The sequence below is a fragment of the Anopheles gambiae genome, chromosome 2, assembly GCF_943734735.2.
Source record: "Anopheles gambiae chromosome 2, idAnoGambNW_F1_1, whole genome shotgun sequence".
Lineage (NCBI taxonomy): Eukaryota > Metazoa > Arthropoda > Insecta > Diptera > Culicidae > Anopheles > Anopheles gambiae.
In genome coordinates this window covers 33,741,624-33,756,632 of record NC_064601.1, presented here as the reverse complement: position 1 = coordinate 33,756,632, position 15,009 = coordinate 33,741,624, and the positions used below count along the sequence as shown (strand labels likewise).

Sequence of the window (15,009 nt, the reverse complement as noted above, 5' to 3'; positions counted from 1 at the left end):
TAGTAACGCTATGTTCATGAGGATGATGTAGCATTTACACGGTTGGGCTTTATTAGGTCGATATGAATACTCTTTTTCTCACTTATCTTTGGATGAACATTTAGAAATTGAATTTATTTAATTAAAAATTAAAAACATTGATAACAATGCACCAAACTGTACACGAATTGCTCGCAATCGTTTGGCGCACACATTGCTTGTGCGTTACGAAGCGTTACATATTTTGGTTACCGTTGGCAACAAAACGGACCGAGGAAACGAAGTAAACAAACAAACAGAAACGGTTGCAATCGCAAGGGAAAGAGCGGTTCGCTACTGCCGGAAAGTTTAGCGATTTATTCTTAATTAATTATGGTAATTTTTGAACGATTTCTTCGGCTATTTCCTTTTCTAAAAGTGTCTTTGAGTGCTGCATTGTTTGCGGCTGATGTTCTTTTCTATTTGCTTTTAGAATACAAACAGCTACGTCTATTTGGGAGAATGGTACCAGAAAGAGGCGGACCTGAACCGGCAGCTGGTGGTTAGCTTCTTCCCTAGCGATAATTCAGTTGAGCTGGTCGACCTGAAAACAAGGAAAACCTTCCTGAGGCGTACCAAAATCGAAGAGCTAAACGAGAATGACTTCTTCATCGGTGCCAAGCTGCTTATTTTTGGCAAACAGATCAACATTCTTGACTATGGAGATGCGAAAACGAGGAACAAGAAGTCCGACGAACAGCTGTAAGTTAGCGTGAAGCTGAAATCGTACGTGATATGAGTATACAACATTTAGCTAATATTTTCTCCATCCGGCAGTTCGTTTGGGCTGATAAAAGCGGAAGCATTGCTACATATCGGCGAAATACTGACAAAGATACACAAGGCAGGATTGGGCGTACGTCGGCTGGCGATGCTGAAGATAGACGAAAACTATTCCTCTATGCTGAAAACTGTGCGCTCGGAAGCCTCGAGCTTGAACTACCTGATGGACTGTATGCCAAGTCAATCGTTTGTCGCGTTGGAGATTATAGGCAACAATGCGTACAACCAGTACCGGGAGCTATGCGGACCGGAATCCATTGCCGAGGCAAAGCAGTGCGCTCCGAACAGCTTCCGGGGACTGTACGGGTCCGATGTTTACTGCTCACGTTCAGCAGACGATGCGGCAAATGTACGAACTCGTTTCACACCAGCGGGGAAACATGTTATTTCCGATGCAAAATAATTGTTAACGTTTTCTTTTATCAATTGCAGGAAGCTCGTTTCGTATTTTTAAATAACGATATTAAGCTCGTACTGCGTTCTTCGGCCCTTTACACAAACAGCACACTGTGCATTATCAAACCGCACGCCGTGCGCGAAGGCAAAGCGGGCGAAATTATTACGGAAATTTTGCGCAAAAAGTTCACCGTCACCGCAATTAAGATGCTCCGATTCGAGCGTCCCAATTGTGAGGAGTTTCTGGAAGTATACAAAGGAGTTGTGCCCGAATACGAGGTACGTGGTGGAATGGTTTCATTCGAATGAGACGAACAAATAATAATTTTAACGCAATTTATTGCATTTCTTTCATGTAGTCCATGGTAATGCAGATGATCAGTGGCGATTGTATGGCGTTAGAAATCACGAACAAGTTCGACGATAACCGCAGCACCTACCAAAGTTTTAGAGACTTTTGTGGTCCGGTTTGCCCGGTAAGTGGCGAATCATTCCAGCGATATATGCATCAGTTTATTACAAAAAAAAAAACTTTTCTTCTCCAGGAGGCAGCGAAACTCACCCGACCGCAAACGTTACGTGCCCTGTTCGGAAAGAATAAAGTAATGAACGCCGTACACTGTACCGATCTGGAGGAGGACACTACGCTTGAGTTGGAGTACGTTTTTAAGTTTTTGAATTGAATGTCTGTAACACGTGGTGTGTGATGTGTGAAGAGCTCATTCCGTCCAAATTGGCGTATAATTTTAATATGTTTGTGTTTGTGTGATCGTCTCTGAAATAAACTGTATTTTGTCATTTTATATATCTGAAAGCGTTTTAACAGGTGGTTTAATGCCACTTGGCGTAACAATGTGCCAGGTAACCAAGACGCCATTGCTATGTACAATCGTACAGGGGAAGTGGTACCGTTGCCATGGAAGCTATGTACGGCATTTAAACATTTTCAGTAAGTATGCATGAAGCATCTCAGCCAGTCTGAAAGACGTATTCCAATCGAAATGAGTAAACCGGCAGGACAGAAGAAATTAAAGTCGGCTCTAACGAAACCAAAAGCCGCCTTTACATTCGCGTTGAGTGAGTAAGTATTGAGGAGAACATATTATTTTTGTCGATCACATGCAAGAGTTCCGTTTCCCAATGCCTGCACAGTGAACGGAGAAAACGGATTACGGCCCGTACCCGGCAGCTCAACAAACCCGTACTGATCGATTTGGAGGTGCTGATCCAGGACAGGATCAAGTGCTTGAAGGACAACAGCTTCGTATTCCTAACCTATGCTTATTCCAAAAACAGCGAACATTTCACACCGTATAGTTTTCTGTAAGTTTTTGTCTACTAATTTTGTTAAGAAACTATCCTAACTTGTGCACCCATTTTACGCGGTCCTTAGGGAGGTTCCATTTAGCAAGGCCGACAAACATGAGTACTTTACCGTGAGCCGGCACGGCGTAACATACTGGAGCGATTCGGAAAATCATTTTACCGCGCTCGATGCGTGGCTGGCCGACTATCGCAAGTACCGGCGGCTTACGGAGCTGGGCTTTTTCAAACACTATCGCCTCGCGAAAGCGTTCCGCCTCTGGCTGCGCAACATTCAGTGGTACAAGTATGAGAACGCGCGCCAAAAGATTGCTGCCAGTGCATTCGTCGTCCTTCCGCGGCTGGCTAGAGCGTTGCTGACGATGCAAGATGAGTACGTGCAGCTGGTCGGGTTTCGGTTTTTCGACGTTTCCGTGTCGGAAAACTGGCATCTTCCTTACTTTATCGAGACGCAGATGACCACCTTCGAGCAGGTGCGCGATCTGCTTCAGCAGTTGCGTGAAAAGATGCGTAACGTTCTATGTAAGCGAGGGGCCGGGGAGTATTGCGTACGAGGGAGTTTCGCAAATTGCATGGATTACTCGAAATTTAACATTCGTTTTCAGATGATGCATGCTGCAACACGCTAATCGATCGTGGCTTTTCACCCCAAGACGAAGCGATTAATGTGACCAACAAAAAGAAGCTTAAGGACATGATGAGCTTCACCGAGCGTGCTAATAAGCGCAAGCTGTGCGCACTGCTGGCCCGTTTTCTGGCGTGTGCCGATCAGAAAATGATAACGCTGCTGCATCAAATTCTACGCGAGTCGTTCAAAAATTTGGCCAACGTTTTCTCGGTTTTTATGGAAGAATGCGCAACGGACGGGCACACGAAGCCGCCATTCATGAACGTGGAGCTGGTGCTGACACCGACACACATCGATCTGGATCCATCGCGCGAAGTGACCACACGAATGCTGGAAGACTTGAGCAATCTGGTGATGCGTACGGTTTACAAGATTGATCGCTTTCAAAGTGATGCCTTTTTCGATGTCTATACGGAGTGAGTTCCTCAGCTTAGAGCGGAAGTTTGAAGACAGTCTCTCTCTATTTGTTGATTTTTTCAAATTTCCAGGCCAACCATAATGGGAAGAAAGGAGGACCGCCTGTGCGGCAACCCTCCCAGTCTGGATTTCATCATTTACAACGATACGCAGCTTACGTACGATATGAAAACCATCTTCGACGGCATTATCGTAGCGTACAACAGTGTCGACGACTACGTGATACAGTTCGATCGGATCCGCTTATCGTACCAGGAGAATCTAGCCGTCGATCACGACGTGATCAGGGGAGAAACGAATCTAGAGGTATTGCGAATGTACTGTGAACGGTTCACCAACCAGATGGCAGACCTGGAACAGATACAGGAGTCGCATCCGCTGGGGCTGCTGCAGGTGAAGCAGGTTGCGTTTCGTGAGGAGATCACACCCATCTGCCAGCAGCTACTGGCGGTGCTGGACGAAACCATACCCCGGTTGGCAATGGAGAAGATCAACTACGTCGAGCAGAAGGGCGAAGAGCTGCAGACGAAGCTGCTGATTGTGCCGGAGGAAACTAATCACTACATCTACTACTTTAATCATATGGAGGTTTGCCACGAGCATGTCGCAAGTTTGCAGAAGGAGCTGAACTATGCGTACGAGGCGTTAAAAATTATGAAAAAATATCATGTTACCTTTCGCGACGAGGACAAGGATAAATATTTGGGTAAGCCTAGTCTGAATGTGTCGCCGTCAAGTATTCGTTTAAAACTACTAACCTTTAACGGCTGTATATCGTTCCAGACATGGAAGAGTTTCTTAACGAAATCAGCGTAACTCTGGAAACTAAACGAGCACAAAAGCAGGATTTGATCAACAAGTTTGACCTATGCCTGCAAGCGGATATCACGAAAATATTCTCCGAAGTTGAAGATATCCACGAGGAGGTGATAAAAGAGTGGCTACTCGATCTTGGCTCCGACCCAGCGCTCGTCCGCGACTGTTTGATTGACCTGTCCGAACGGTTAACGATGTGCCAACGGAAGGCCCAGGAGTATAAGAAATATCAGAAAGAGTTTTGCCTCGAAGTGACACGGTTTGAAAAGCTCGATCAGGTTATCAATGAGGTTAAGCTGCGTCAGATCCTCTGGGACAGTGTGCAGCAGTGGAAAGAGTCGGTGGAGATATGGAACGAAATACACTTCAACGAGCTCAGCATGGATGAGGTGGAAGCGTTGAATACGAAAATACTGAAAAACTGTGCCATGCTCGACAAGAACCTGCCGAAGAATGACATCATCCCCAAGCTGAAGGCTGAGGCGGAAGAGTTCAAAGACAAAATACCGGTGCTTGGGTTTTTGCGCAATCCCGCACTCAAGACACGGCACTGGATCAAGATCGAGCAGATACTGAACCGGCATCTTGCGGAGGAGACGGAAATTTACCTCCACACCTTCGAGGACGCGAACGCATTCGAGGAGGACATAGCGGCCGAGCTGATGGAAGTGTCCAACATGGCCAGTGCCGAGGCGGGACTGGAAACGTTGCTCAACAAGGTGGAAAACGCCTGGAAGGAGCTGGAGCTGACCGTGATCAGTCATCGCGACCATCGGGACGTGTTTGTGCTAGCAGGGGTCGACGAAATACAGACCGTGCTGGATGAGTCCAGCATTAACGTTACTACGGTGGCCGCCTCCCGGCACGTCGGCCCCATCAAACCCAAGGTGGACGATTGGGTCTCTCAGCTGGACCTTTTTTCCCGCACGCTCGACGAGTGGACGCAGTGCCAGCAGTCGTGGATCTATCTGGAGGCAATATTTTCCGCGCCCGACATTCAACGCCAGCTGCCGCACGAAACGCAAATGTTCCTGCAAGTCGACAAAGCGTGGAAGGATCTGATGCGCCGCACGCAAAAGGCACCTCTTGCCCTGGCAGCGATGACGGCCGAGGGAGTGCTGGAGCAGCTGCAAATCAACAACGTGCTGCTGGAAAAGGTTACCCGCTGCCTGGAGGCGTACCTGGAGGTGAAGCGTATGGCGTTCCCGCGGTTCTACTTCCTGTCCAATGACGAGCTGCTGGAAATATTGGCCCAAACGAAAAACCCGTACGCGGTACAGCCGCACCTGTCCAAGTGCTTCGATGCGATTGCAAAGATCGAGTTTGGCAAGAAGAAAACCGAAACGGGCGAATCGGTTATGACCAACGACATTATAGCGATGATCTCGCCGGAGGGTGAGCGGCTTACGTTCGGTGTCGGGCTGAAGGCTCGCGGTGCGGTCGAGGATTGGCTTTCGAAGGTGGAAGAAGCGATGTTCCTGGCGGTAAAGCGTTACATGCGCCACGGTTATCGTGTGTACGGGCTGAAGGATCGCTCGTACTGGATGCAGGAGCAACCGAATCAGGTCGTACTGACCATCTCCCAGCAGCAGTGGGCAGCGGACGTCCATGCCATCCTGGAAGCGGGCGGCAATGTGGACAAAGGCATGGAGGAGTTCCACGACAAGCTGACGAAAAACTTAACCGTTCTGGCTGCGATTGCTCGGACCAAAATTTCCAAACTTGTCCGGAAGGTGCTGTGCGCACTGATCACCATCGACGTGCACGCGCGTGATATGATCGCGGGCATGGTGGCAAAGCGAGTGCAAAAGTCGTAAGTATCTGTTAATTATTTTGCTTGGTCTGCGTGTATCTAAACATATCCCTTTTTTCAGGACCGATTTTGAATGGTTGAAAATGTTACGCTACTACTGGATGCCGGAAACGGAAGTGATAGAAACGAAAATGGCATCCGCCAATCTGCCCTACTTCTACGAGTATCTCGGTGCCGGCGGAGTGCTGGTAATAACTCCGCTCACCGATCGCTGCTACCTCTGCCTAATGGGCGCACTGCAGATGGATCTCGGTGGCGCTCCGGCCGGTCCGGCCGGTACGGGCAAAACGGAAACGACCAAAGATTTAGCCAAAGCGCTCGCCATCCAGTGCGTGGTGTTCAACTGCTCCGACGGGTTGGATTACAAGATGATGGGACGATTCTTTACCGGGCTTGCCCAGTCGGGCGCGTGGTGCTGCTTCGACGAGTTCAACCGCATCGATATCGAGGTGCTTTCGGTCATAGCTCAGCAGCTCATTACGATACGCAACGCCAAGGCTGCCAAAATGAAACGCTTTCTCTTCGAGGGGCGCGAAATCCGGCTAAAGCCTTCCTGTGCCGCCTTCATCACGATGAATCCCGGATATGCCGGAAGAACGGAGCTGCCGGACAATCTGAAAGCACTGTTTCGGCCAATTTCCATGATGGTCCCGGACTATGCGCTCATCGCCGAGGTTATACTGTACTCGGAGGGTTTCGAAGGGTCGAAGATACTGGCCAAAAAGATGGTCCAGATGTACAAACTATGCAGCGAGCAGCTGAGCCAGCAGGATCACTACGATTTCGGTATGCGCGCGGTCAAAAGCGTGCTCGTCATGGCGGGTGCACTGAAGCGCGCCACGCCCGATCAAGCCGAAGACGTCACGCTGATTTCGGCGTTGCGTGACTCAAACTTGCCCAAATTTTTGGCCAACGATTCGGTGCTCTTTAACGGAATTTTAAGCGATCTTTTCCCGGGCGTGGATTTGCCCGAGCCAGAGCGCGGAGAGCTGCAGCAAGCCATCGAGCAGTGCATGATCGATCGGAACTTGCAGCCGGTGCCGGAGTTGGTGTTGAAGACGCTTCAGCTCTACGAAACGATGGTAGTGCGCTGGGGCGTTATGCTGGTAGGGCCTACGGGCAGTGGTAAAACGACCGTACTGCACATACTGGCGAATGCGTTCGAGAAGCTGCACGCCGAAAACGCCCCAGGCCCACTGTACCGCCCAGTGCGCATACAAACGCTTAATCCCAAAGCCATCTCGATGGATGAGCTGTACGGGTTTGTGAATCTGGCGACAATGGAATGGCGCGACGGGCTGCTCGGTATGGCCATCAGATCGGCGGTGATTGTGACAGGTTTGTTATTTGATCGTTTTGTATCTTTGCTACCATTTCTTATCAAATGCTTCCTTCCCAGACGAAATTCACCAATGGGTTGTTTGCGATGGTCCCGTGGATGCGGTATGGATTGAAAATTTGAACACGGTACTGGATGATAACAAAATGCTCTGTTTGGCCAACTCGGAACGCATCAAGCTGACGAGCTGGGTGCACATGGTGTTCGAGGTGCAGGACCTGGCGCAAGCTTCTCCGGCCACCGTCTCCCGCTGCGGCATGGTGTACATGGATCCAGTACACCTCGGATGGTCCTCGATCGTGAAATCGTGGCTGAACACGGTTCAACATCTACACCTCGATGGCGACTTAAAATCGCACATACTCTCACTGTACGAGCGGCATTACGAAACAGTTACGAAATATTTGCACCGCAACTGCAAGTGGAGCATTCATCAGGTCAACATCAGCAAGCTGACGATGATGACCAAGCTGCTCTATCTGCTGCTGCAGGAAACCCAGGGATTGCACCTGATGGAGCGGGGCGAGGCAAAGCATTACATTTTTAAAATGTTTACCTGGAGCATGCTCTGGTCGTTTGGCGGTAACTTGCTGGACGAGTCGAAAGCTCAGTTTGAGCAGTACTATCGCACGCTACAGAACGAGGAAGAATTAGGACTGTAAGTATTGTCACCTTTTTTGGGACAAAAAGTGAATTTAGAACTTTAAAATGTCTTCTTTTTGTGCAAAAAAAAAACTTCAAAAGATTACCGAAGGATACGCTCTGGGATTTTCGCATCAACACGAAAACGCGCACCTGGGAAAGCTGGAATGCGATACACCCGAAGTTTGTCTACAATCCTTCGGTGCCCTATTTCGATCTGCTAGTGCCCACGCTCGATACCACCAAGTATGGGTTCGTGGCCGAGATGCTGCTGCAGCATCAATACCCGGTACTGTTTACCGGTGACACCGGTGTGGGCAAGTCGGTCCTTGCGCGGGAAATTCTTAACCGCCTGATGCAGCGTGACGTGATACCGATCTTTGTAAACTTTTCCGCACAAAGTGAAAGCGCACGCACGCAGGAGATCATCGAGTCACGTCTCGAGCGGCGCAAAAAGACCTTGCTTGGGGCGCCCATCAACAAGCGAATCGTGGTGTTCATCGACGACGTTAACATGCCCAAGCTGGACCGTTACGGAAGCCAGCCGCCGATCGAGCTGCTGCGCCAGTTTGCCGACTTCCGCGGAGTATACGATCGGGAAAAGATGTACTGGAAGGACATTGTCGACGTGACGCTTGGGGCTGCCTGTGCTCCGCCCGGCGGTGGCCGTAACGTGCTGACGGCACGCTTCATCCGTCACTTTGCCCTGTTTTCTCTGCCCTCGCCGAACAGCGATACGCTGAAGACGATCTTCAAGGCCATTTTGGCCGGTTTCTTGAGCGAGTTCAACATGGCGATACGTCCCCTGGCTGAACCGATCGTTGAGACGGCCGTCGCCGTGTACGAGCGCATCTCGGCCGAGTTGTTGCCCACGCCGAAGAAATCACACTACGTTTTTAATCTGCGCGATTTGTCCAAGTGTGTGCAGGGCGTGCTGCAGGCGGACTCGTCGGCGTACATCAATCCCATGCAGCTGATGCGCCTGTTCTATCACGAATCGCTGCGCATCTTCTACGATCGGTTGATCAACGAGGAGGATAAGACGTACTTCAAGCAGCTGCTGCAGGACTGTTGTGAAAAGTTTTTCGAAACGACGATCGTGCAGCCGGAGGAGACCATCATGTTCGGGGACTTTATGGTGTTCGGCCAGGCGCCGGAGGATCGCGTGTACGAGGAGATTAAGGAGATGAAGAAATTGAAATCGATTTTGCTGGATTATTTGGAGGACTACAATGGCACTGTGGGAACGGAGATGAATCTGGTGTTCTTTGCGGACGCCGTCGAACATATCGTGCGGTTGGCACGGTTGTTGCGCTCGGAGCGTGGCAATGGGCTGCTGGTGGGTGTATCCGGAATGGGAAAGCAGAGCCTGGCAAAGCTGGCTGCGCACATCAATGGCTACCAGTGCCATCAGATTGCACTGCGCCGAGGATACGATCATAGCTGTTTCCATGAAGATCTTCGCCGGATCTATTGGATTGCGGGAGTGCTCAACAAACCGACCGTGTTCCTGATCACCGACACGCAAATCGTGCACGAAGCGTTCATGGAAGACATAAACAACATTCTGAACTCGGGCGAGGTACCGAATCTGTTCGAGGGCGATGAGTATGAGAAGATCATTCTAAACACCCGGCAGCCGTGCATTGAGAGTGGCCATCCGAATCAAACGCGCGATGGCATATTTGAGTTCTTCATCAAGCGCGTCCGGGCCAACCTGCACGTCATCATGTGCATGAGCCCGGTGGGCGATACGTTCCGCGGGCGCTGTCGAATGTTTCCTTCGCTGGTGAACTGCTGCACGATCGACTGGTTCGTGAAGTGGCCGGCCGAGGCACTGCGCAGCGTCGCGATCGGCTCGCTAAAGGATGTCTCCGACAACGAGGTGCAGTGCAAACATTTGGCCCAAATCTGCGTCATGATACACGAAAGTGTGGAGAGCATATCGGAGCGGTTCTATCGCGAGATGCGTCGCCACTACTACACCACGCCGAGCAGCTATCTGCAGCTGCTGAACCAGTACCGGGTGCTGGTGCAGAAGCGGGTCGACTCTATCATACAGAAGAAGGATCGCATTGCTAACGGGTTGAGCAAAATTCTGGAAACCAACCAAGTGGTGGCCGAAATGGGAGAGGAGCTGAAGAAATTCGTCCCTATACTGGAGGAAAAGTCGAAAAACATGAAAGAGCTGTTGGCCAAGCTGGACAAGGACAATGCAATGGCGGAGAGTGTGAAGAAGAGTGTGGCCAAGGATGAGGCCGAGGCAAAGATTAAGGCGGCCGAAACGCAGGAAATTGCCGACGAGGCGGCGAAGGATCTGGAGATCGTGCTGCCCACATTGCAGGCGGCCCAGGACGCGCTGAAATCGCTCAACAAAAATGACATCAACGAGCTGCGCGTCTTCCAGAAACCTCCCAAGCTGGTACAGTTCGTAATGGAGGCGGTGTGCATACTCCTCGGAGCAAAGTAAGAGATTGATCGGATATTTCGTTTTGCTTGTATCGTCACAAATTGCAAATTGCACAATCTATTTTCAGGCCCGATTGGAACACGGCTAAGGTGGTGATGTCGGATGTAAACTTTTTGAAAAAACTGGAAGATTACGACAAGGAACACATACCAGAGGCCATTATAAAGAAAATTAAATCGTACGTCGATCACAAAGATTTCCAGCCGGCGGTAAGTGAGAATGGAATCACGTGCTTAAAATTCGCTTAAATTTATAAATTACTGCCATTTTCCGAATTCTTGCAGACTATTGAGAAAGTTTCCAAAGTGGCTAAATCGATGTGCCTCTGGGTGATTGCCATAGAAAAGTACGCCAAGATCTACAAAGTAGTAGAGCCAAAGATCAAGCGACAAAAAGCGGCCGAACAAGAGCTGGGAGAAGTGATGCAGCTGCTCAAGTCGAAGCAGAGCGAGCTGGCCGAAATCGAAGCGAAAATAACGATGCTTATGGCAAACCTGGAAGAGAAGAAGCGCGAAATGAAGCTGTTGCAGGATCACAATGATCTTACCAGTGCCCGGTTAAATCGTGCCGGACGACTAACGTCGGCCCTGGCAGACGAGGAAGTACGCTGGCGCGAGACAGTGAAGCAGCTGACGGCGGAACATTTTGCGGTGCCCGGGGACGTCCTGGTGGCGTCTGCATACGTTGCCTATTTGGGTGCATTTCCGATCGACTACCGCCGCACGCTGTCCGAAATCTGGGTGTCGGAGTGCAAGCGGTTAAACATTCCAAGCAGTCCCACCTTTAGCTTGGTGCAGATTCTGGGCGACTCCTATCAGATACGCCAGTGGAACATGTACGGATTGCCGCGCGATGAAATATCGGTGGAAAATGGAATCATCGCAACAGAGGGTGGTCGCTGGCCGCTCATGATCGATCCGCAGGAACAAGCGAACCGCTGGATACGCAGCATGGAGTCACGGAACGAGCTGCGCATAATTAAGCTGACCGATGGAAATATGATGCGCATTTTGGAAGTATGGTAAGAATTGGTTGATGAAATCGACACGGTCGAATGGTCTTTAACCGCTTGTACATCCCTTTATCCCAAACACAAACAAACAGCATACGACAAGGGTTTCCAATGTTGATCGAAGATGTGCAGGAGACGTTAGATCCTGTCCTCGGTACGATCCTTATGAAGCAGGTGTTTCTGCAAAATGGTCGACTCATGATCAAGTTAGGTGACGTGGACGTAGATTATGATAGCAATTTTCGGCTGTACATGACCACAAAGCTTCCGAATCCGCACTTTCTGCCCGAAATATGCATTCAAGTTAGTTTGGTAAACTTCCTTGTCTCGCGTAGCGGTCTCGAGGATCAGCTATTGGCGTAAGTAGATAAACGCGTGTGAACGCCCAATGCGCTCATACATCTTATGTTCGTTCCAACTCGCCCTAATTTAGTGAGATCATCAAGATTGAGCTTCCGGAGATGGAAAAGCAGCGTAACGATCTCATCACTACCATCAATGCAGATAAGCAGCAGCTGCTACTGCTGGAAGACAAGATACTGAAAGTTCTGTACAGCTCCCAGGGCAACATTCTCGACGACGAGGAGTTGGTCGAGTCGCTGAACGAATCCAAGGAAATGTCCACCATCATCGCGGACCGGCTCATTGAAACCGAGCGCACCGAGCTGAACATTGCTGCCACGCGCGAAAAGTATCGCGTGCTGGCGGCGCGCGGCGCTATCCTGTACTTCGTGGTGGCCTCCCTGTCCGAGATTGACCCGATGTACCAGTTCAGCCTGCGCTATTTCACCCAGGTGTACTGTTCGGTGGTGGAACAGCCGCACGCTCGGATGGAACTGCCCGAGCGGCTCGCAACACTGCTGGAGGACATTACCTTTACCGTGTTTTCCAACATCTGCCGTGGGCTGTTCGAGAAGCACAAGCTTATATGCGGGTTTTTGGTTGCGTTTGCCATCTGCAAGGAGGCACAGGAGTTTTCCGACGAAGAGTTTAGCTTCATCGTACGTGGGCCTTCGCAGCGAAAGTTTTCCCTCGAGCGGAAGCCATCCTTCCTGAGCGACAATCAGTGGATAGCTTGCTGCTTTCTCGAGGTGCACGATCCGGCCCAGTTTGCCGACCTGACGAACCATCTGCACCGATCGCTGATCATCGAAATTGAGGATTTCCGTGAGGACCTCTGCCTTGCGCCCGTGCCCGAACCGCCAGCGATCGACTGGAACGCTAGGCTGTCAGTTTCGGAGAAGCTAATGCTGGTGGCGGCACTGAAGGATGAATTTTTGGTCATCGCCGTAACGGAGTTCATTCGTCACGCGCTCGGCAAGCGGTACACTGAGCCACCGAAAAATACTAGCCTTGCCTCGCTGTACGCGGACATATCGCCGTCCATACCGCTGGTGTTCGTACTGTCGGCAGGATCCGACCCAATGACGGCGTTGATCAAATTCGCCCAGGAACGGGACTGCGTCGAGCGGCTGCACTCCATTTCGCTCGGCCAGGGGCAGGGCCCGGCAGCGGAGGCTTTAATAGAGGCCGGAACTCGGAGCGGCCATTGGGTGTTTCTGCAGAATTGCCATCTGGCAACGTCCTGGATGGAAGCGATGGAAAAAATCGTCAATCGCATCGCAATGGGTTTGCAAACGGTCGACACCAACTTCCGGCTGTTCCTCTCATCCATGCCGGTGCGTACGTTCCCGATCAGCGTGCTGCAGAATTCGGTAAAGGTAACGAACGAACCGCCGAAGGGTTTGCGCTCAAATCTCGTGCGCTCGCTAACCGAGCTGGATCGCAGCTGGTTCGAGTTCCACGTGCTCGGTGCGCAATGGCGTGCGCTCGTCTTCGGTCTGTGCATGTTCCACGGCGTTATCCTGGAGCGGCGCAAGTTTGGCCCGCTGGGATGGAACATTACGTACGAGTTTAGCGAAAGTGATCGCGAGTGTGCCCTCCGCACGTTGGACATCTATTGCGATCGGGAGCTGAGAGCACCGATACCGTGGGATGCGCTAGAATACATCAACGGTGAGATCACTTACGGGGGCCGCGTAACGGACGTTTGGGATCAGCGTTGTTTGCGAGCGATATTGAAGCGCTTCTCATCGCCGCTGATCCTGACCGAAGCGTACAGCTACAGTGCGAGTGGATTGTACCACTGCCCGACCGGCGATGAGGCACGCAAGATCGGTGGGTTTTTGGAGTACGCCGGGCAGCTGTCCATACACGATCCACCAGACATATTCGGGATGCACGAGAACGCAAACATCATTTTCAACCGAAACGAAACGTACTTCTTTCTGAACACGCTGCTCGAAAGCCAGTCCGGTGGCGATTCGCTCGGAGAGGAAGCGATGGCCGCCATGGACAAGATGTGTTTGGAGAAAATTGATTCGATACGCAAAGCCGTAGCAACTTCCATCGAGTATGACGAGCTGCATCCAAGCTTGCTGCAACGGGATGCTAAAAATCGCATCCCTTCCCTCACGACCGTTCTGATACAGGAGGTGGATCGGTTCGACAGGCTGCTGTCGATACTGCATGGCAGCCTGCGCGATCTGGAGAAAGCGATCCAAGGGTTTGTGGTAATGTCCGAAAGTTTGGAAACGATCTACCGTGCATTTGGCAACAATCAAGTACCGCAGGCATGGCACTCGAAGGGATACCTCTCGACAAAGACGCTGGCCAGCTGGGTGACCGATCTGCAGCATCGGATCGAGTATGTGCAAAACTGGTGCGTCAATGGGTTGCCCGTTTCTTCGTGGGTGTGTGGTCTGTTTTTCCCGCAATCGTTCCTCACCGGCACATTGCAGACGTACGCCCGCAAGCATAACATACCGATCGATACGCTGCGGTTCGATTTCGAAATTATGAACGTAACGCTACACCAGTCGACCATTTACGAGGAGCGTTCGAAAAAGGTAATGTACATCACCGTGGCGAGCTGTTCAGTGTTGGACAACTGTTATCAACTTTAATTAAACGCTTTTTTTCGTTTTAGGATTCCTTGCAACTGTTTCACAACCTCAATCCTCCCAGTGATGGTGTTTTCATCCACGGTCTGTTCATCGAAGCAGGCCGTTGGGATCACAAAGAGGGAGGACTGTGTGATGCCCGACACAGGGAGCTTATTGCTCATTTGCCCGTCGTTTGGCTAAAACCGTGCACGGATCTGACCGTTGGGCGTCGATACGAAGCCCCACTGTACAAGACGAGTGTGCGGGCGGGTGTTCTATCAACAACCGGCCAATCAACCAACTTCGTTCTTTCAGTTCTGCTCGACTCGCAGCTTCCGTCCGATTACTGGATTCTACGGGGAACTGCTCTCGTTACATTGATTACGGATTAACCACAGTAGGAGCTA

At 50.7% G+C, this 15,009-nt stretch overlaps 2 protein-coding genes across 2 annotated transcripts; both read left to right on the top strand.

Moving 5' to 3' along the window:
* Positions 1–216: 216 nt before the first annotated feature.
* LOC1273901 (nucleoside diphosphate kinase 7) lies at positions 217–2,004 on the top strand. The gene is made up of 6 exons (XM_061645757.1): positions 217–354; positions 452–720; positions 796–1,150; positions 1,234–1,476; positions 1,557–1,673; positions 1,743–2,004. The coding sequence occupies exons 1-6, from the start codon at positions 352–354 to the stop codon at positions 1,878–1,880; spliced, it is 1,125 nt and encodes a 374-aa protein (XP_061501741.1). The 5' UTR covers positions 217–351; the 3' UTR covers positions 1,881–2,004.
* An 88-nt stretch (positions 2,005–2,092) lies between these two features.
* On the top strand, positions 2,093–14,994 carry LOC1273900 (dynein axonemal heavy chain 6). The gene is made up of 14 exons (XM_312934.5): positions 2,093–2,278; positions 2,350–2,520; positions 2,591–3,042; positions 3,126–3,564; positions 3,637–4,271; positions 4,349–6,194; positions 6,256–7,532; positions 7,594–8,191; positions 8,278–10,641; positions 10,713–10,854; positions 10,930–11,666; positions 11,750–12,016; positions 12,091–14,566; positions 14,647–14,994. The coding sequence occupies exons 1-14, from the start codon at positions 2,157–2,159 to the stop codon at positions 14,992–14,994; spliced, it is 11,874 nt and encodes a 3,957-aa protein (XP_312934.5). The 5' UTR covers positions 2,093–2,156.
* Positions 14,995–15,009: the final 15 nt, after the last annotated feature.

Excerpts from the sequence above, each read along its gene's own strand:
- LOC1273901 (XM_061645757.1), top strand. Across the intron at positions 721-795 it reads AAGAAGTCCGACGAACAGCT|TTCGTTTGGGCTGATAAAAG; the intron begins GTAAGTTAGCGT and ends TCCATCCGGCAG. Across the intron at positions 1,674-1,742 it reads TTTGTGGTCCGGTTTGCCCG|GAGGCAGCGAAACTCACCCG; the intron begins GTAAGTGGCGAA and ends TTTCTTCTCCAG.
- LOC1273900 (XM_312934.5), top strand. The coding sequence starts at position 2,157 with ATGAAGCATCTCAGCCAGTCTGAAAGACGTATTCCAATCGAAATGAGT. Across the intron at positions 2,279-2,349 it reads TTTACATTCGCGTTGAGTGA|TGAACGGAGAAAACGGATTA; the intron begins GTAAGTATTGAG and ends ATGCCTGCACAG. Across the intron at positions 11,667-11,749 it reads ATGCGCATTTTGGAAGTATG|CATACGACAAGGGTTTCCAA; the intron begins GTAAGAATTGGT and ends ACAAACAAACAG.